Genomic DNA, 21,496 nt, shown 5'->3' with positions numbered 1-21,496 from the left:
TTGGAAAAAAAAGTTTCTTCCTTACATCATAGAGGTTTCATAAAGTTTAGCTTGAATAACACATGCAATATATGCATAAATTATTAATCAATAATAGCTGTTTTTAGAATAAAGTTAATGTACGAAAGGTTGTAATAAGAAAATAACAGATGCCTGTCTGTCACTTAGAAGCATTTTTAGCTTAGGAGGAAACAAAAAAATGGCTATATCCTACTTGACTTCTTTATGAAAAAAGGAAAAATTAGTTTTACAGGAAAAAAAAACCTACCAGAAAACAAAGAACTAAAGGATAGTGCTGACATTTAAGATGATCTGGAGTATTCAGCTGGACAAAGTTCAACTTTTTGGTATCAGACTGGTTTTGGTTTTTGTCTTCCCCTTTAAAGAATATTAGCATATCTCAAAATTTCAGAGCTATTCTTTTAATTGAATTTCTCTTTTTGTATGTAAATGAGCCTGGCTGGGACAGTTTTTATGTACCAAAACTCAGCATATACAACTGCATTCTATAGTGGAACAACAACTAGATTCTTTCCAGTTTCTGGCTATTAAGAATAAAGCTACTATGAACATAGTGCCACACATGTTCTTGTATGGTGGATCATCTTTTGGAGTGTTATAACTGGGTCTTCAGGTAGAACTGTTTCCAATTTTCTGAGAAACCATCAGAATGGTTGTACAAATATGCAATCCCACAATGGATACAGAAAATGTGGTTCATTTACACAATGGAATACTATCCAGCTATTAAAAACAAGGACATCATGAATTTTGCAGGCCAATGGATGGAACTAGAAAATATCCTGGGTGAGGTAATCCAGACCCAAAAGGACATGTATGGTATGTACTCACTGATATGTGTATATTAGCCATAAAGTACAGGATAGCCATGATATACTCCACAGACCCCAAAAAACTAAAAAAGAAGTGGAGATGCTTGAGTCTCACTTAGAAGAGGGAATAAAATAGTCATAGGTGGCAGAAGGAGAAAGGAGACTGAGTTTGAGATGTGATGGGGAAGGGTATGGGGGTGATTAGGATCAGATATGGGAAGAGACAGGAGAGAGATCCAGAGGGCCAGGAGAATGAATAGACATCTGCAGCTGCTGGAGCTGGGTTGTGATAGGGGTGTGTCAAGGAAGTACCAGAGATCTGGGTTGGGGATGCTCCCAAGAGTCAATGTAGATGTGTCCCGCGCTACCGTCTCGCCAGCAAAACGACGCGGCACACTCAGGATCCTTCTGTAGAGAGCTTTAATGCACTTGAGAGGGAGAGCATAAGCTTACAACAACGGAGACTCTAACGGTCTGAAAAACCGTCCCTTATATAGGCTGGTAAGCCCGCCTAGGACGTGGCACTTCCTAATTGGTTGCAGCTCATCAGCCCATATTATGCCACGAGGTAGGCAGAGACCGAAGGACGTTAAATCACTTCAGGCACGCGCACTGATTTGTTCGCCGGTTAATGATACATTTTAGCTAGATGCGAACGCCATCTTGTAATGGAGTTTGCAGGAGCAACGGGCGGCCCCTCACATATCCCTCTTTTTGTTTTATTATGCAGCAAATAGATCTCCCAATAGAGAGGGTAGAGACAGTGGTCACACCTCCCAGCCAAAAATATTGATCAGACCATGTGCGGGAGTTATCCCTAGTCCTATTCTGGAGCCCGAGATACTCTCGACCTGTCCTCTGCCGTTTTTCTGGGAAAGGGAGACTTGGGCAGGCAACCCTTATGCGGAACGACATGTCTCTCAGAGGGATAGTGGCCCTCTGTGCGATACCTTGTTCAACAACCCTCCTTGGGTGCTGTGTTGGACACTCTGCCCAGTGCAATGAACCTGAGTTCCGGGCGTGCAAGAGCTGTCCGGTCAGCGATCTATTGCTTGAGCATAGTTAACCATACATCAGTGGAAGCCCCATATTCCAGGGCTACAAGCGCCTGAGTAATAACCACCTTGTCTCGCTTATTTTGGGTTCTGAGTCTGCATACCATTCATAGGAGAAACACCAGTCCGCAGCAGACGGCCATGCCAAACAATCCAACCCCCACCCATTCTTTGAAATAGGAGACGGCCGAAGAGATCCAAGATGACAGCAAGACATGTGGAGTTGATCTGAAGCACGGCCATCCTTAATTCGCGAAGCGTCTGCTCAAACTCAGAAGTCCAATTCTGCAAAATGAACTGAAAAATGAACTGAAAAAGATTCTTAGACAAATTAGTCCAAAATCTCTTTTTTGTCTAAACAATGACATGCTATTAGGGGTTTCCACCAGAACGGGCACAAAGCGTGGCATTCGGGTCACCACTGCAATGGGGAACTTTTCAGCATCCCAGCATAGGGTGTAATAACAATCCCCTTCTCCACAGCTCAATTCAGTATCTACACGGCTTTTGTTGCTAACAATCCATATGAATGGCGGCCAGACACAGACAGGGGTGGCAACATAATCCTCATGGGCAAAGGTCTTAGCAGGTGTCATAGAATCTCTTGCCAACCTATCCAATTGTGCTAATGTAAAGTTGGTGCAAACGCCATACTTTCTGACTGATTCTGCTAATTCTTTTATCTGATTATATTCCACGGGCGTGTATACCTGCCCATCCTCTAGGCCTTCAAAAACAGGGAAGGCCGAGCGTAGCTTCCTTCTCACCTTATCAGGTAGGAGGGATAAGGATCCTCGGCGGACCTCATACAGAGGGGGTGCCGAAGGGACCACCTGTGAAGCGGCTATCCCATAATGTGAATGTCTTTGGTGTCTCTTATTGCCCTGCAAATGATGATAACTCTCCTCTTCATATTTTGCCACTTCCTCATCTAGCTCAGCCTCCTCCTCGGGGTCGAGGCTTTCATCCTCTGAGCTTCCAGGGCTGTCTGAACTACTTAATTGCAGAGCTTTCAGCTCTCGGACGGGGTATAAATTAGTCCCCTTGTCCGACTTTTCAACAAATAAAGAGTCTCTAGGTTCCTTAAAATACACTCCCTTGTCACCAGACTTTCCGGGAGGTCCATTTTCCTTATATCTAGGTTCCTTAAAATACTCTCCCTTGTCAGCAGACTTTCTGGGAGGTCCATTTTCCTTATACTGGGTTCCTTAAAATACTCTCCCTTGTCAGCAGACTTTCCGGGAGGTCCATTTTCCTTATACTGGGCCCCTTTTCTTCCTTCGCGCACCTAACCTCTCACTGCGTTCAGTTTCTGACATGCTATCCTGGACTTCCTCAAGAACACTTCCTCCATTCGTCTAACGAGGTCCCTACCCAGCTTATCCCAAGAGGCCAAAATTAGTGAGCCGGAGCAGGCATCTGAGCGTTCGGTTGGCAATCTAAAAACCTGCGCGGAAAGCGAAAGTAAAAACCTGCCTGGCTACGTCGGTCTTATTGCACTTAACACCAACCTTGATGGATACAAATGTTAACACCAACCTTGATGGATACAAATGTTACCACAAGTGCCCCTAGAACAATAACCAAGGCCTCAATACTATCTTCCTGAAGCGGAGAAAACTCAAGCCAAAATCCGGAAAAGTCATACCTCTCTGAACACCTTTACCTACAGTTCTGAAACCTGAATTTAAGGGGTCTCCACTTTGGTGCTGACGATGGTCTGGTCGTATTCTCGGGTTTCGGCACCAGTTGTCCCGCGCTACCGTCTCGCCAGCAAAACGACGCGGCACACTCAGGATCCTTCTGTAGAGAGCTTTAATGCACTTGAGAGGGAGAGCATAAGCTTACAACAATGGAGACTCTAACGGTCTGAAAAACCGTCCCTTATATAGGCTGGTAAGCCCGCCTAGGACGTGGCACTTCCTAATTGGTTGCAGCTCATCAGCCCATATTACGCCACGAGGTAGGCAGAGACCGAAGGACATTAAATCACTTCAGGCACGCGCACTGATTTGTTCGCCGGTTAATGATACATTTTAGCTAGATGCGAACGCCATCTTGTAATGGAGTTTGCAGGAGCAACGGGCGGCCCCTCACATAGGTGAAACTTAATGTATGGGGATGTGGAATCTGAAAAGACTACTACCTATATCCAGGCAGGATTCCCAGTGGAAGGATAAGGACACTGACCCACCCATAAAACTTTTGACCCCAAATTTGTCCTGTCTTAAAAAAAATGCAGGGACAAGGATGGAACAGAAACTAAGGGAATGTTTAACCAGAGACCTATCCCACAGGCAAGAACCAATCCCTGTCATTATTAATGATACTCTGTTGTGCTTGCAGACAGGAGCCTAGCATGGTTGTCCTCTGAGAGGCTCCACCCAGCATCTGACACCCACCCAGATTCAGGCACCCACAGCCCAGCATTGGAAGGAGCTTGGGACTTTTATGGGTGGGTTAAGGAAAGGATTGAAGTCCCTGAAGGAAATAGAACTTCAGAGGAAGACCAATAGAGTCAACTGGTCTAAACCTTTGGGGGATCTCAGGACTAAGCAAATAACCAGGGAGCATGGATGGGCTGGATCGAGTCCCCCAGGCACATGTGTAGCAGATGTGCAGCACAGCCTTTGGTCTCTGTGTGGGTTCCCCAAACAACTGGAGTGGGGACTGTCTCTAAAGTTGTCTGTCTGTTGAATCAGTTCCCTGCTGGGCTACATGGTCTGGACTTGGTAGGGGAGGATATGCCAGGTCCTGCAGAGACTTGATATTTTGGGATAGGGGAATATGACAGTGCACCCTCTTGGGGGAAAGGGGAATAGAGGAAGGACTCTATGAGGAGGGGACTGAGAGGGGGGATGTGAAATGAATAAATGGATAAACAAAACAAAACTATTCTAAAAAGCAGAGCTGAGTAGAATGCTTTAAGTAACTTCATCTAGCTGGTTGTCTAGTGCCACTGGAGAAGAAGCATACCATAGATGGTGGCATGTGACACTTGTCCATTACATTAGAGATGTTGGTCTATGGCTGTGGCTTGAATGGGTTTCACCAGTGTTCCCAAAGGTGCATGTGTTCAAGGTTGGGACACCTTTAGAGGTAGTGGAGCTTTGAGGATTTTGGGCTTAGTAGGATGTCTTTAGATCATTTGAAATGCGTGTGGGGTACAAAAATCTGCGATCTTCTAGGGAGGTTAGTGCATGCTTGCTCTAACACGTGGCTCTTGTATTACTGTACACATTACTCTTAGTAGAAGTCTAAACCAATGGGCCATCTGATCTTGACTTGGAACCTTTAGAATCATGTATCCAAACAAATCTCCTTTTACCTCATAAGTAACCTGTAGCAGTTGTGGTGACAGAATGCTGAGTAGTGTGTTATTCTTTCAAAAACATGGAAAACGTTAAGTTCAGGACCTCAGAATTTGATTAGTCTAGGATTCTTTTCAAGGTAGTGCATACCAAATTTAATTAAGTTGAAATCTAATGTTTCTAAATAAAAAAATGAAGAACATTTGACTTCAGAAATACCTTAATGGTAAATTCTTCTTCTTTGCAACCCTTTAAGAGCAAGAGAGAATGTGGCTATATACATAACATATGTATATATAATGGAGCATATATGTAACATGTACAAAAATAGAAGCAAATCTGGCATAGTTAAGAGAAGCTAGACCGAAAGTTGGATTGTGCTGCTGGGTAGAGTTGGTATCAACAGAGCAAGGAAAGGTTGGTTCACTGCAGGTGTTGGGTTTCGTGAGAGTCCCTCTTACTGGCAGAATACTTTGAGTAATGAGAAAAAACATTAATGTTTTGGAGGCTGAGTGGACTTGGCTCTGAGCAGGTAGTCTGGAGCAGGAGTTCAGTGACATTACAGTTTACCTCTGTGATGTTTTTGCCTTTGTATTTTTTTTCCCTCATACTCACACAATGAATGGTTCACAGCAAATGTTCTGGCTTCAATATTTGTCCTATTTAAAACTTAGTTTGGACAAGTTTTGAAATTATAATTCCTTCCCATTCCTCCCACCCTCCCATACACCTCTTCCTGCAAATCCATGCCTTCTTTTTTCTCTGATTGTTATTGCATGAATGCTTGTATCAATAGGTATATTCTTTTTTTTTTATTGTTATTTTTTTTTATTCGATATAATTTATTTACATTTCAAATGATTTCCCCTTTTCAGGCCCCCCTACTCCCCGAAAGTCCCGTAAGCCCCCTTCTCTTCCCCTGTCCTCCCTCCCACCCCTTCCCAGTTCCCCGTTCTGGTTTTGCCAAATACTGTTTCACTGAGTCTTTCCAGAACCAGGGACCACTCCTGCTTTCTTCTTGTATCTCATTTGATGTGTGGATTATGTTTTGGGTATTCCAGTTTTCTAGGTTAATAACCACTTATTAGTGAGTGCATACCATGATTCACCTTTTGAGTCTGGGTTACCTCACTTAGTATGATGTTCTCTAGATCCATCCATTTGCCTAAGAATTTCATGAATTCATTGTTTCTAATGGCTGAATAGTACTCCATTGTGTAGATATACCACATTTTTTGCATCCACTCTTCTGTTGAGGGATACCTGGGTTCTTTCCAGCATCTGGCAATTATAAATAGGGCTGCTATGAACATAGTAGAGCATGTATCCTTATTACATGGTGGGGAATCCTCTGGGTATATGCCCAGGAGTGGTATAGCAGGATCTTCTGGAAGTGAGGTGCCCAGTTTTCGGAGGAACCGCCAGACTGCTTTCCAGAGTGGTTGTACCAATTTGCAACCCCACCAGCAGTGGAGGAGTGTTCCTCTTTCTTCGCACCCTCTCCAACATCTGCTGTCTCCTGAATTTTTAATCTTAGCCATTCTGACTGGTGTAAGATGAAATCTTAGGGTTGTTTTGATTTGCATTTCCCTAATGACTAATGAAGTTGAGCATTTTTTAAGATGCTTCTCCGCCATCCGAAGTTCTTCAGGTGAGAATTCTTTGTTTAACTCTGTACCCCATTTTTAATAGGGTTGTTCGGTTTTCTGGAGTCTAACTTCTTGAGTTCTTTATATATATTGGATATTAGCCCTCTATCTGATGTAGGATTGGTGAAGATCTTTTCCCAATTTGTTGGTTGCCGATCTGTCCTCTTGATGGTGTCCTTTGCCTTACAGAAACTCTGTAACCTTATGAGGTCCCATTTGTCAATTCTTGCTCTTAGAGCATACGCTATTGGTGTTCTGTTCAGAAACTTTCTCCCTGTACCGATGTCCTCAAGGGTCTTCCCCAGTTTCTTTTCTATTAGCTTCAGAGTGTCTGACTTTATGTGGAGGTCCTTGATCCATTTGGATTTGAGCTTAGTACAAGGAGACAAGGATGGATCAATTCACATTCTTCTGTATGCTGACCTCCAGTTGAACCAGCACCATTTGTTGAAAAGGCTATCTTTTTTCCATTGGATGTTTTCAGCCTCTTTGTCGAGGATCAAGTGGCCATAGGTGTGTGGGTTCATTTCTGGATCTTCAATCCTGTTCCATTGATCCTCCTGCCTGTCACTGTACCAATACCATGCAGTTTTTAACACTATTGCTCTGTAGTATTTCTTGAGGTCAGGAATACTGATTCCCCCAGATTTTCTTTTGTTGCTGAGAATAGTTTTAGCTATCCTGGGTTTTTTGTTGTTCCAGATGAATTTGATAATTGCTCTTTCTAACTCTGTGAAGAATTGAGTTGGGATTTTGATGGGTATTGCATTGAATCTGTATAGTGCTTTAGGCAAAATGGCCATTTTAACTATATTGATTCTATCGATCCATGAGCATGGGAGGTTTTCCCATTTTTTGAGGTCTTCTTCCATTTCCTTCTTCAGAGTCTTGAAGCTCTTGTCATACAGATCTTTCACATGTTTGGTAAGAGTCACCCCAAGATACTTTATACTGTTTGTGGCTATTGTGAAGGGGGTCATTTCCCTAATTTCTTTCTCAGCCTGCTTATCCTTTGAGTATAGGAAGGCCACTGATTTGCTTGAGTTGATTTTATAACCTGCCACTTTGCTGAAGTTGTTTATCAGCTGTAGGAGCTCTCTAGTGGAGTTCTTTGGGTCACTTAGGTAGACGATCATGTCGTCTGCAAATAATGATAGTTTGACTTCTTCCTTTCCAATTTGTATCCCTTTGACCTCCTTATGTTGTCGAATTGCCCTAGCTAGTACCTCAAGTACAATATTGAAAAGATAAGGAGAAAGGGGGCAGCCTTGTCTGGTCCCTGATTTCAGTGGGATTGCTTCAAGTTTCTCTCCATTTAGTTTGATGCTGGCTACCGGTTTGCTGTATATTGCTTTTACTATGTTTAGGTATGGGCCTTGAATTCCTGTTCTCTCCAAGACTTTAAGCATGAAGGGATGCTGAATTTTGTCAAATGCTTTTTCAGCATCCAATGAAATGACCATGTGGTTTTGTTCTTTGAGTTTGTTTATGTAGTGGATTGTATTGATGGATTTCCGTATATTGAACCAACCCTGCATTCCCGGGATAAAGCCTACTTGATCATGGTGGATGATCGTTTTGATGTGTTCTTGCATTCGGTTGGCAAGAATTTTATTGAGTATTTTTGCATCGATGTTCATAAGGGAAATTGGTCTGAAGTTCTCTTTCTTTGTTGGATCTTTGTGTGGCTTTGGTATCAGCGTAATTGTGGCTTCGTAGAAGGAATTGGGTAGTGTTCCTTCTGTTTCTATTTTGTGGAATAGTTTGAAGAGTATTGGTGTTAACTCTTCTTTGAAGGTCTGGTAGAATTCTGCACTGAAGCCATCTGGTCCTGTGCTTTTTTTGGTTGGAAGACTTTCTATGACTCCTTCTATTTCTTTAGGCATTATGGGACTGTTTAGATGGTCTAGTTGGTCCTGATTTAATTTTGGTATTTGGTATCTGTCAAGGAAATTGTCCATTTCCTCCAGATTCTCCAGTTGTGTTGAGTATAGGCTCTTGTAGTAGGATCTGATGATTTTTTGGATTTCCTCAGTTTCCGTTGTTATATCTCCCTTTTCATTTCTAAGTTTGTTAATTTGGATACTTTCTCTGTGCCCTTTGGTCATTCTGGCTAAGGGTTTATCTATCTTGTTGATTTTCTCAAAGAACCAGCTCCTGGTATTGTTGATTTTTTGTATGGTTCTCTTTGTTTCTACTTGATTGATTTCGGCCCTGAGTTTGATGATTTCCTGCCTTCTACTCCTCCTGGGTGAAATAGCTTCTTTTTGTTCCAGGGCTTTCAGGTGTGTCATTAAGCTGGTAGTGTATGCTCTCTCCATTTTCTTTTTGGAGGCACTCAGGGCTATGAGTTTTCCTCTTAGCACTGCTTTCATTGTGTCCCATAGATTTGGGTATGTTGTGTTTTCATTTTCATTGTGTTCTAAAAAGTCTTTAATTTCTTTCTTTATTTCTTCCTTGACCAAGGTATCATTGAGTATTGTTCAATTTCCACGTGTATGTGGGTTTTCTATTGTTTCTGTTGCTATTGAAGACCACTTTTACTCCATAGTGATCAGATAGGAGGCATGGGATTAGTTCGATCTTCTTATATTTGTTGAGGTCTGTCTTGTGACCAATTATGTGGTCGATTTTGGAGAAGGTACCATGAGGTGCTGAGAAAAAGGTATATTCTTTTGTTTTAGGATAGAATGTTCTATATATATCAGTTAAATCTAATTGGTCCAAAGCTTCAATTAGTTTCATTGTGTCCTTGTTTAGTTTCTGTTTTCCTGATCGGTCCATTGAGGAAAGTGCAGTGTTGAAGTCACCCACAATTATTGTGTTAGGTGCAATGTGTGCTTTGAGTTTTAATAAAGTTTCTTTTATGAAAGAGGGTGCCCTTGCATTTGGAGCATAGATGTTCAGGATTGAGAGTTCTTCTTGTTGTATTTTTCCTTTGACCAGCAAGAAGTGTCCCTCAGAGTCTCTTTTGATGACTTTGGGTTGAAAGTCAATTTTATCTGATATTAAAATGGCTACTCCAGCTTGTTTCCTGAGACCATTTGCTTGTAAAATTGTCTTCCAGCCTTTTACTCTAAGGTAGTGTTTGTCTTTGACCCTGAGGTGTGTTTCCTGTAAGCAGCAAAATGTAGGGTCCTGTTTACGTATCCAGTCAGTTAGTCTGTGTCTTTTTATTGGGGCATTGAGTCCATTGATGTTAAGAGATATTAAGGAATAGTGATTGTTACTTCCTATCATTTTTGACGTTATTTTTTAAATTTGATTGCTTAACTTCTTTTGGGTTTGATGAAAGGTTACTATCTTGCTTTTTTCAGGGTGAAGTTTCCCTCCTTGTATTGGTGTTGTCCTCCTATTATCCTTTTTAGGGCTGGCTTTGTGGATAGATATTGGGTAAACTTGGTTTTGTCGTGAAATATCTTAGTTTCTCCATCTATGGTGATTGAGAGTTTTGCTGGATATAGTAGTTTTGGTTGGCATTTGTGTTCTCTTAGAGTCTGCATGAGATCTGCCCAGGACCTTCTAGCCTTCATAGTCTCAGGTGAAAAGTCTGCTGTGATTCTGATAGGTCTTCCTTTATATGTTACTTGGCCTTTTTCTCTTACTGCCTTTAATATTCTTTCTTTGTTTAGAACATTTGGTGTTTTGATTATTATGTGACAGGAAGTATTTCTGTTCTGGTCCAGTCTGTTTGGAGTTCTGTAGGCTTCTTGTATATTCATGGGCATCTCTCTCTTTAGGTTAGGGAAGTTTTCTTCCATAATTTTATTGAAGATATTTGCTGGCCCTTTAAGTTGTAAATCTTCACTCTCATCTATGCCTATAATCCTTAGGTTTGGTCTTCTCATTGTGTCCTGGATTTCCTGGATATTTTGGGTTACAAGCTTTTTGCATTTTGCATTTTCTTTAACTGTTGAGTCCATGGTTTCTATGGAATCTTCAGCATCTGAGATTCTTTCTTCTATTTCTTGTATTCTGTTGTTGATATTTGCATCTCTGTCCCCTGATTTCTTCCCAAGGCTTTCTATCTCCAAAGTTGTCTCCTTTTGAGTTTTCTTAGTTGTTTCTACTTCTGATTTTAGATCCTGGATGGTTTTGCTTAGCTCCTTCACTTGCTTGTTTGTGCTTTCCTGTAATTCTTTAAGAGATTTTTGTGTTTTTTCTTTCATGACCTCAGCCTGTTGACCAAAGTTCTCCTGTATTTCTTTAAGAGATTTTTGTGTTTCATCTTTCATGACCTCAGCCTGTTGACCAAAGTTCTCCTGTATTTCTTTAAGGGTTTTTTGCATTTCCTCCTTGTTGGCTTTTGTATTCTCCTGGATTTCTTTCAATGATTTTTGTGTTTCCCTTGCAAGGGCTTCTAACTTTTGATCCATTTTCTCCTGAATTTCTTTAAGTATGTCCTTCATGTGTTCCTGTATCAGCATCATGACCAGTGATTTTAAATCCAAATCTTGTTTTACTGGTGTGATGGGGTATCCAGGACATGCTGGTAGAGGAGAATTGGGTTCAGATGTTTCCATATTGCCTTGATTTCTGTTAGTGACGTTCTTGCGTTTGCCTTTTGCCATCTAGCTCTCACTGGTGTTACTTGGTCTTGCCAGTGCTGGACTCACCAGTGCAAGCTGCCCCTTCCCTGTTGGCCTCTGGTGCACAGCTTACACCCTGCACTGCCTGTAGACAGGGTGCTGCTGTCCAGGCTGTTCAGATCCCGAAGCAGGCACCTGAAGGCTCCCGCTGGGGCCCACAGGATTTATTGGAGCACACCGACTTCTCCCAACTGGCCGCCCAGAAGCCCCCACTAGCCTCTTGAGGGACCTGGAGATGTGGTGCGGCCGCCCAGGCTGATCTGAAGCGGAGAGAGTTGACCTGAGGGCTTCTGCCTGAGGCCTTGCTCCAGATTGTGTCTGTGGACCAGGTGGAACCCGTGTGCACCCCCAGGGAGCTCCGAAGGTGTATGCTGCTGTGACCTCCCCTGTGTTCCGCTCACTCCGCTGGGCAGCCGATTTCCCCAACCGTGCTGGCGCACACTAGGTTAGCCTTGTCGCCCAGGCCCTGAGTCCAGGCAAAAGCCTGGGAGGCCAAGGTCCGAGCAAAGTTCCCCTAGGGCTATGACTGTTAATTGGGTCCGCCAGGTGACCCGGATGGCCGGCGTGCGCGTCCGTGCTCCCTGAAAGCACCGGGAGAGTCTGTTGTGCTAATAACCTCCTGGGCGGGTTGACACACAGATGGCCCACCAAGCCGCCCAGTTCTTGGGGTCAGTCCTGTGCCTTTTGGGGCCTAGACCCCCGTTTTGTTAGCCTCAGGCTACGCTTGTTAGCTGTCTCTGCCCTCCCGAGCACTCTGGGTCCTGTAGGCAAAATGGCGGCGCGTGCGCAGGCCAGGGCAAAAAAAACTCCTGGCTGGGTTGCCACCCCGATGGCCACCCGAACAGCCCAGGGCCTGGGTGCAGGCCAACGCCCGTCGGGCTCAGACCCCTGCGGTGTTGGGCCTAGGATTATGTTTGTGTACCTTAGTCTGTCCGATCTCTGGAGTCAGAAAGCAAGATGGAGGCGAGTCTCTCCTGACTGTAGGGAAGCCGAGTTCTGAAGTGGCTTCTGTGCAGCAAAAGGCTCCGCAGAACCGCAGCTGCTTGCCGCCCGGCTGGTCAGCGAAGGTCAGTGGTCGTGGGCGCAGGGCCTAACTGGACCCTGTGTCGCCTTGGTTCCACCGCTGATGGCCCTTCAGCTGGACCAGCTACTGCTGCCGCCACCGCCGCCGCCGCCCAATAGGTAAATTCTTGTTTTCATTGATTTTTATTAGTTATTTTCTTTATATACATTCCAAATGTTTTCCTTCCCAGTCTCCCTTCCATGAACCCCCTACCTCCACTCCCTCCCCTTTGTCTCCAAGAGGGTACTTACCCACCCACCCACACACTCCCACCTCTTCCTCTAGCACCCCCTTCCCTGGAGCATCAAGCCTTCACAGGACCTTCACTAATGCCAGATAAGGCAGTCCTCTGCCATATATGTAGCACGAGCTATGGACCGGCCCATATATACCTTTGGTTGGTGGTTTAGTCCCCGGGATCTCTGGGTGGTTCAGTTAGTTGATATTGTTCTTAATGTGGTTGTAATCTGCTTCAGCTCCTTCCCCTAACTCTTCCATAGGGGTCCCAGGCTCAGCCAGTGGTTGGCTGTGAGTATCTGCATCTGTCTTAGTCAGCTGCAGGCAAAGCCTCTTAAAGGACAAACATACCAGGCTCCTGTCTACAAGCACATGTTGGCATAAGCAATAGTGTTAGGGTTTGGTGTCTGCATGTGGGATGTATCCCAAGGTGAGACGTCTCTGGATGGCCTTTCCTTCAGTCTCTGCTCCATTTTTTTTTGGTCCCTGCATTTCCTTTAGTCATGAACAATTCTGAATTAAAAATTTTGAGGTGGGTGGGTGGCCCCATCCCTCTACTAGGAACTATGTCTATTTCCTGGAGGTGGTCTCTTCAGGTTTTATCTCCCTGCTGTTGGGCATTGTGGTTAGTGACATCTGCTTGGGTTCTGGGAGCCTGTCACATCCCTGGGGTCTGGGAATTTCTAGTGGTTCCCCCTCATTGCACTCACCTGGACTGCTATATATTGCTATTCATTCCCTTGTCCTTCTGGACTTCTCTTCTGCCTTCCCCTATACTTGGTCCCACACCCTTTCTCCTAACCCGCCTCTCTTCCACCCATGTCCCTCCCTCCCTCTTCTTCCTGTGATTATTTTGTTCCCACTTCTAAGTGGGATTGAAGCATCCACATTTTGGCTTTCCTTCTTGTTAAGCTTCATGTGGTCTGTGAGTTGTACCATGGGTATTCTGAACTTTTGGTCTAGTATCCCCTTATCAGTGAATACATACCATGGATGTCCTTTTGGGTCTGGATTACCTCACTCAGGATGGTATTTTCTAGTTCCATTGATTTGCTTGCAAAATTAGTGAAGTCCTCATTTTAATATGTGAGTAGTATTCCATTGTGTAAATGTACCACATTTTCTGTATCTGTTCTTACATTGAGGGACAACTGGGTTGTTTCCAGCTTCTGGCTATCATAAATAAGGTTGCTGTGAGCATAGTGGAACATGTGTCCTTGTTTTATGTCAGAACTTCTTTTGGGTAGGAGTGGTATAGCTGGGTCTTCAGGTAGAACTATTTCCAAATTTCTGAGGAAATGCCAGATTAATATCCCGAGTGGTTTTTACCAGTTTGCATTCCAACCAACAATGGAGGAGTGCTCCTCTTTCTTCACATCCATGTCAGCATCTGCTGTTGCCTGAGTTTTTGATCTTAGCCATTCTGATTGGTGGCATCACAGAGTCATTTTAATTTGCATTTCCCTGATGACTAAGGACGTTGAACATTTCCTCAGATGAGAATTCTTTGTTTATCTCTGTATGCCATTTTTAACTGGGTTATATAGTTTTCCCCATACACCATTTCCAGCTCTCCTTCAAATTCATGACCTCATTTTTCACTGATTGTTATTGCATGCTTGTATCTATAGATATATTCTATTTTGTTTTTACAGTTTTATTCTCTCTTAGATTTGTGTATTGACTTCTTTTACCAATCTACCCTGATTTCATTTTCTTTCTTGTGCAGCTTTTAGTGTTCTCCAAAATTAATAGCAGTAAAAGTTGCTTTGGGTTTTAGAGTTGGTGCTTTTTTGTTTGTTTGTTTGTTTGTTTGTTTGCCATTTTACACATAACTCCACATTTTTCTTCTCTGAAACATCCATCATGAAGTTACAATTTCAGCTCTGCTTAATGTTGATGCTGGTGGCACATCTGGGGTTCTGGGACTTCTTTTTTTAGTAAAATCTGCTTGTTGTTATCTTGTCAGGTTACTGACAAGATTTCCTAGAATGAATGTCTTCTTGGTTTCATGGCAGTTTCATCCCTGGTTCCCCAGAATCTTCGGTTAGGCTGGGACGACTGGCCAGTGACTCACTCCTAAGGATCCATATATCCAGTGCTGGAATTATAAGAGTCTGCTATCCAATCTGACCTTCTAAATGTGTGCTCTGGGGATTGGACTCAGGCCCTCATGCTTGCAAAGCAAGCATTTTATTGGCTGAAGTATCTCCTTAGTCTCCATCTTAACTACTTAATCACAAGTATAGGAAACTTCTTTGGATTTGGACCATGGATTTCAAGAAGCCATTTTCAGGATCAGACAGTTCTGGTTTTCAATCTTTTCTATTTCTTCAATCCTGGCTTAGATTCTCCATTAACTGCCCCAATATATCACTTGGTCTGAAGAGCTTGCAATGGAAATTCAGTCTTTGATTCCATTGATCTGAGATAAGGCTCAATAATGTACACTTACCACAAGTTCCCACAAGATTTTGGGGTTGCTGGTACATTGTCTACTTGACAGGATCTGGAATCACCTAGGATACATGTTTCCAGGCACATCGTTTTCTTAGAAGCCAAAGATCTCTTGCTTGTAGTATAAAATTTGGGTGTTTTCCAGGAGAATTCTCCAGGAGCTATCTGATTAGCCCTCAAGTTACTCTTGAAATCATGATAACTGTTACCCTCACTGTATCTGCAGAATTCATTTCATTCCAAATTAGAAATTAGTGATTTCAAACCTTTGTTACATAGTGATCAAGCCACACTTTGCAGCTGGAGGAAGACAGGAGTACGTTGTAAACTCACTGGTATTTCAAGCACTGTTTTTTTTTTTTTTGAGAGGAAAGAGTTTATTTCATCTTACATCTTACAGTACATTATGGATGGTAGTCAGGAAAGGAAATCAAACATGAACTTGTAGGCAAGTCATGAAGGAATAGAATTACTATCTTGTGCAGATTTCTTTTTCTTTTTTTGAATATATTCTTCATTTACATTTCAAATGTTATACCCTTTCCCAGTTTCCCCCCCTCCCTGAAAACCCCCAACCCATCACCCACCCCTGCCTTCAAGAATATGTCTCTCCACCCAACCCACTCCCACCTACCCCAACTCAATTTCCCCATTCTGGAGTATCTATCGAGCCTTCATAGCACCAAGGACCTCTCCTCCTACTGATGCCTGACAAGGCATTTCTCTGCCACACTTTTGGCTGGAACCATGTGTAACCCTTGGTTGATAGCTTAGTCCCTGGGAGCCCTGGGGCGTTTGGTTGGCCAACATTGTCCTTCTTCCCATGGAGCTGCAAACCCCTTCAGCTCCTCCAGTCTACCCTCCATCTCCTCCATTGGGGACCCTGTGCTCAGTCTAATGATTGACTGCTAGCATCTGCCTCTGTATTTGTAAGGCTCTTGCAGGGTTCCTCCAGAGACAACTATAACAGTCTCCTTTTGGCATGCACTTCTTGTCATCCATAATAGTGTTGGGGGTTTGGTGACTGTTTATAGGATGAATCCCCAGACTGATTTCTTATTCTAGCTGTTCAGGGATGGCACTTGCAATAGTAAATCATCAGTCAAGAAAATACTCAATGGTATTTTGCCTACTAGACAATCTGATGGAGACATTTTTCAGTTAAATTGTCCTTTTTCCGTTTGACTTCTGTAAGACTATATTTGATAAAAAAAGAACAAAAGAAAGAAAGAAGGAAAGAAAGAAGAAAAGAAAGATTTTTCTCAAAGAACCAGCTCCTGTTTTTGTTAATTCTTTGTATAGTTCTTTTTGTTTCTACTTGGTTGATTTCAGTCCTAAATTTGATTATTTCCTATTTACTCCTTTTGGGTTTATTTGATTCTTTTTGTTCTAGAGATTTCAGGTGTGCTGTTTGTTGAGGGAAATATAAAAAAAAAAATAGAACCTCCTACATGTTCCCACACTTGTGCCTCTGTCCCAGTGGCCTGGCTGGCTATGCACTGGTGGGCAATGGCCAACCTGTTTTTATCTTGTGGAGATTCTGACACTGAATTCTGCAATATCTCCACCCAGATAACTACATTCCCACTTGTGAGTCACAACTATACCATCCCCATACCTTTCTTTCTTGAGCCCAGACACGCCACCATGTGAAGAAAATGCAACACAAACTTAGTTCAGAAACTGGTAACTCATTTTCTAGGTGCAACAACTAAAACCTAATCTTATAAGCCTTATTAAAATTTGATCCCCTCTGATGGCAAATCCTTGAAGACCTACCATGATACCAAGAAACTCTAGCAGCTACATTTTTCCCCTCTGCTATCCCAGTTCCAAAAAGAGACCTAACTCTCTCCTGCTTCCTCTCTTCCTCTGTTCAACCTGGAAACCCTGCCTATTCTCCCAGTGATTGGTTCCTTTATTCATTAGGGCATTGATTCACAAGAATGGCACCAGGTTAAGAAAATGGCACCAGGTCCATCCAACAACACTGTTAAGCTGCTAGTGTATGTTTTCTATTTGGAGGCACTCAGAGCTATGAGTTTTCCTCTTAGCACTGTTTTCATAGTGTCCCATAAGTTTGGGTACATTGTGTCTTCATTTTCATTAAATTCTAAAAGTCCTTAATTTCTTCCTTGATCAAGTTATCATTGAATAGAGCATTGTTCAGCTTTCATGTATATGTGGGATTTCTGATATTTTTGTTGTTATTGAAAGCCAGCCTTAGTCCATCATGATCTAATAGAATGCATGGGATTATTTCAATCTTCTTGTATCTGTCGAGGTCTGTTTTGTGACCAATTATATGGTCAGTTTTGGAGAAGGTACCATGAGGTGCTGGGAAGGTATATTATTTTGTTTTAGGGTGAAATGCTCTATAGATATCTGGTAAATTCATTTGGTTCATCACTTATGTTAGTTTTACTGTGTCTCTGTTTAGTTTCTGTTTCTGTGATATGTCTATTGATGAGAGTAGGGTGTTAAAGTCTCCACTATTACTGAGTGCAGTGCAATGCGTGCTTTGAGTTTTGGTAAAGTTTCTATTATGAACGTGGGTGCACTTGCATTTGGAGCATAGATATTCAGAATTGGGAATTTTTCTTGGTAGATTTTCCATTTCATGAGTATGAAGTGTCCCTCCGTATCTTTTTGATAACTTTGGGTTGAAGGTTTATTTTATTCAATATTAATATGGCTACTCCAGCTTGTTTCATGGGACTATTTGCTTGGAAAATTGTTTTCCAGTCCTTTACTCTGAGGTAGTGTCTGTCTTTGACACTGAGGTGTGTTTCATGTATGCAGCAAAATTCTGGGTCCAGTCTGTTATTCTATGTCTTTTTTATTGGAGAACTGAGTCTGTTGATGTTAATAGATATTAAGGAATAGTGATTGTTGCTTCCTGTTATGTTTGTTGTTAGAGGTGGAATTATGTTTGTGTGGCTATCTTCTTTTGGGTTTGTTGAAAAAAAGATTACTTTCTTACTTTTTCTAGAGTGCAGTTTCCCTACTTGTGTTGGCATCTTTCATCTATTATCCTTTGTAGGGCTGGATCTGTGGAAAGATAATTGTGTGAATTTGGTTTTGTCATGGAATATCTTGGTTTCTCCATATATTGTAATTAAGAGTTTTACTGGGCGTAGTAGCCTGGACTGGCATTTGTGTTCTGTTAGGATCTGTATGAGATCTGCCTAGGATCTTCTAGCTTTCATAGTCTCTGGTGAGAAGTGTGGTGTAATTCTGATAGGTCTGCTTTTATATGTTATTTGACCTTTTTTCCCTTACTGCTTTTAATATTATTTCTTTGTTTTGTGCATTTGGTGTTTTGACTATTATATGAAAAGAGGAATTTCTTTTCTGGTCCAATCTATTTGGATTTCTGTAGGCTTCTTGTATGTTCATGGGCATCTCTTTCTTTAGGTTAGGGAAGTTTTCTTCTATAATTTTGTTGAAGATATTTATTGGTCCTTTAAGTTTCCCAACTGAAGTATCTTCATTCTCTTCTATACCTATTATCCTTACATTTGGTCTTCTCATTGTGTCCTGGGTTTTCTGGATGTTTTGGGTTAGGAGCTTTTTACATTTTTCATTTTCTTTGACTGTTGAGTCAATGTTTTCTATGGTATCTTCTGCAATTGAGATTCTCTCTTCTATCTCTTGTGTTCTGTTGGTAATGTTTGCATCTATGACTCCTGATCTCTTTCCTAATTTCTATCTCCAGGGCTGTCTCACTTTGTGATTTCTTTATTGATTCTATTTCCAATTTATGATCCTGGATGATTTTGTTCAATTTCTTTACCTGTTTGGTTGTGTTTTCCTGTATTTCTCTAAGGAATTTTTGTGTTACCTCTTTAAGGGCTTCTAACTGTTTATCTATGTTTTCCTGTATTTCCTTAAGGGAGTTATTTATGTCTTTCCTAATGCCTTCTATCATTATCATGAAATGTAACTTTAAATCAGAGTTTTGCTTTTCTGGTGTGTTGGTGTATCCAGGGCTTGCTGTGGTGGGAGAACTGGGTTCTGATGATGCCAAGTAGCCTTGGTTTCTGTTGCTTATGTTCTTCCTCTTTGCCCTTGCCATCTGGTTATCTCTGGTGTTAGCTGGTCTCTGACTGTGGCTTGTCCCTCTTGCAAGTCTGTGTGTCAGTACTCCTGGGACACCAGTTCTCTCCATAATGAATTTGGATATGGAGAGCTGCAGCACAGGTTAGCTCTGGGGTGCAGACAGAAACCTGAATGATCCTGTCCTGGGCTATTCTTTGGTTCCTGTGTCCTGATGACTCTGGGCTGGACCCTCTTGGGCCAGGAATTTGAACAGAACTGGTGGTATTACCTGTGTTCACAGGTGTGCCTGCATTTTGTGTAGACCAGCTCTCCCCGGGCAATATTTGGGTATGGAGCTCTGTGGCACAGGATCAGTTCCGGGCACAGACAGAAACTGGAAGTATTCTGTCCCAGGATGCTCCTTGGTTCCTGTGTCCTGAGGTCTCCATGCAGGTCCCTCAGAGTTGAAATGGTTGTCTTATTTGTGCTCACAGGAATGCCTGCACCTCTGGGAGATCAGATTCTCTCATTGTTATTTGGGTATTGAGCGCTATGGCATAGGATCTGCTCCAGGCCAGATAGAAATTGGCTGGTTGTAGATATATTCTTAAATGCATTCTGTAGGCTTAGATTTTTCAAAACTTACTTTAATAAGAGTTTTCAAATGCTTTGATCTGCCTTCTAGCCCACCGTCTAATGCTAGGTGAGGAAAGATGGTCAATAGGACAAGGGAAGGTAGACCTGTTTGGATGTAGTTCTTTGAGGTGATTCCAATCTCTTTTAGGATATCATCAGTTCAGTTCAGTAGTATCAGGATATAAACACAAATCAACAGTGATGGCGTGATCCATAAGAAACCTCTAGTCCTCTTTTGAATTCTCAAGAGTCAGCAGGAGCAATCAGGACCAGCCAGAATGCCAGGAATTCTCTCCCAATAACGTGAAGATCAGCAAAGATGCAAGACTAATGAACCATGTCATGTCTAGTTTGGCATGTCAGTTGGTGTTATTCTTGTTCAGTTGATGTTGGTGAGATTTTGCCTTTGCAGATTCTAGGAGATAATCTCATCGCAAAAACTCTGGTCCTCTGGCTCTTATAATCTTCCTACTCCCTCTTTTGCAATGTTTCCATTGTAATTCTCCTTGAAGGTGGGGCCCTTAAGAGATAATTTCACTGTCAGGGTGTTACCCTCATGGTTCCATGAAAGTTGTTGGTGTGTATGAGTATGTCCATTATTTAAGCAGAGGGCTTACTTTCTCTTGCTTTTTTACTCTTGTTTTTTTTTTTTTTGAATCTGCAATGGATTAATAAACATGAACACTCGTGATAATTGCTGACTCTTCTGTCTTAGGCTTCTTACTCTCCAGAAATGAGAGAAAAATATTTCTGTTTATTAACAATTTTTAACTTTATGCTATTCTGTTACAAATTATATAAGATGAATTAAAAACATCCTTGTTAAGAGCAGAGATCACATCATCTTTGACCCTTCTACTTTTACTAGTAAAGAAAAAGTTTATCAGAAGTTTCCCCCATAGACTGTGCTGTTATAGCTATTTGTAGCAGAAAGGGAGGTGGTGAAAGTCAAAAAGGATGTGTCATCTAAGGTCAATCGACTGCTGTTGTCTAATACAATTGAGTGAGCGAAGAGCAGTTTACGCACTTATTATGGCTCGTGTTCTGGTTGAATTGTTACATTGGCCAGCCCCATGGAAATTGTATTTTTCAAGTCATAAGTGAATATGTATATACACACACACACACACACACACACACACTTGATTTTATATATATGCTTGTACTTGACTGTATATATATTTGATTATATATGTGCTTACAATCCATATTCATATATATATATATATATATATATATGAGGTAGTACAGGAGGCCAGCTGTGCACACAGAGGCCGGCTGGGAGGAGGCAGGTTGCACTGGTGAGTCTGGCCCTGCAGAGCGGAGGATCCAGTCCGGAGACCTCTGGCAAGAGCCTTCCAGTCTCTGCCTCTGGATTGGGAATGGCCTCAACCACAGCGCCCCATCTCCAGGCAGTGCGGGAGGCTGGCTATACACCCAGAGGCCCACTAGGAAGAGGCAGCTTGCACTGGTGAGTCCGGCCCTGCAGAGCAGAGGAGCCAGTCCAGAGGCCTCTGGCAAGAGCCTTCCGGTCTCCGCCTCTGGATTGGGAATGGCCTTGGCCACAGTGCCCCAGCTACGAGCAGTGCAGGAAGCCAGCTATACACCAAGAGGCCAGCTAGGAA

At 42.4% G+C, this 21,496-nt stretch overlaps 1 protein-coding gene across 1 annotated transcript in view; it reads right to left on the bottom strand.

Annotated features, from left to right (window-relative positions):
* Positions 1-21,496, bottom strand: part of LOC127666645 (uncharacterized) — a gene marked incomplete at its 5' end in the record, with an annotated part of 126,832 nt that overhangs the window by 6,910 nt on the left and 98,426 nt on the right. Inside the window, 3 exon segments of the mRNA XM_052159628.1 lie at positions 1,993-2,173; positions 2,275-2,940; positions 3,428-3,493. Coding sequence (XP_052015588.1) covers positions 1,993-2,173; positions 2,275-2,940; positions 3,428-3,493 — 913 coding nt within the window.

The sequence above is a fragment of the Apodemus sylvaticus genome, chromosome 16 (assembly GCF_947179515.1).
Source record: "Apodemus sylvaticus chromosome 16, mApoSyl1.1, whole genome shotgun sequence".
NCBI classification, from domain to species: domain Eukaryota; kingdom Metazoa; phylum Chordata; class Mammalia; order Rodentia; family Muridae; genus Apodemus; species Apodemus sylvaticus.
Note: the sequence above shows the minus strand (reverse complement) of the source record. Positions and strands in the feature narration are given on the sequence as shown.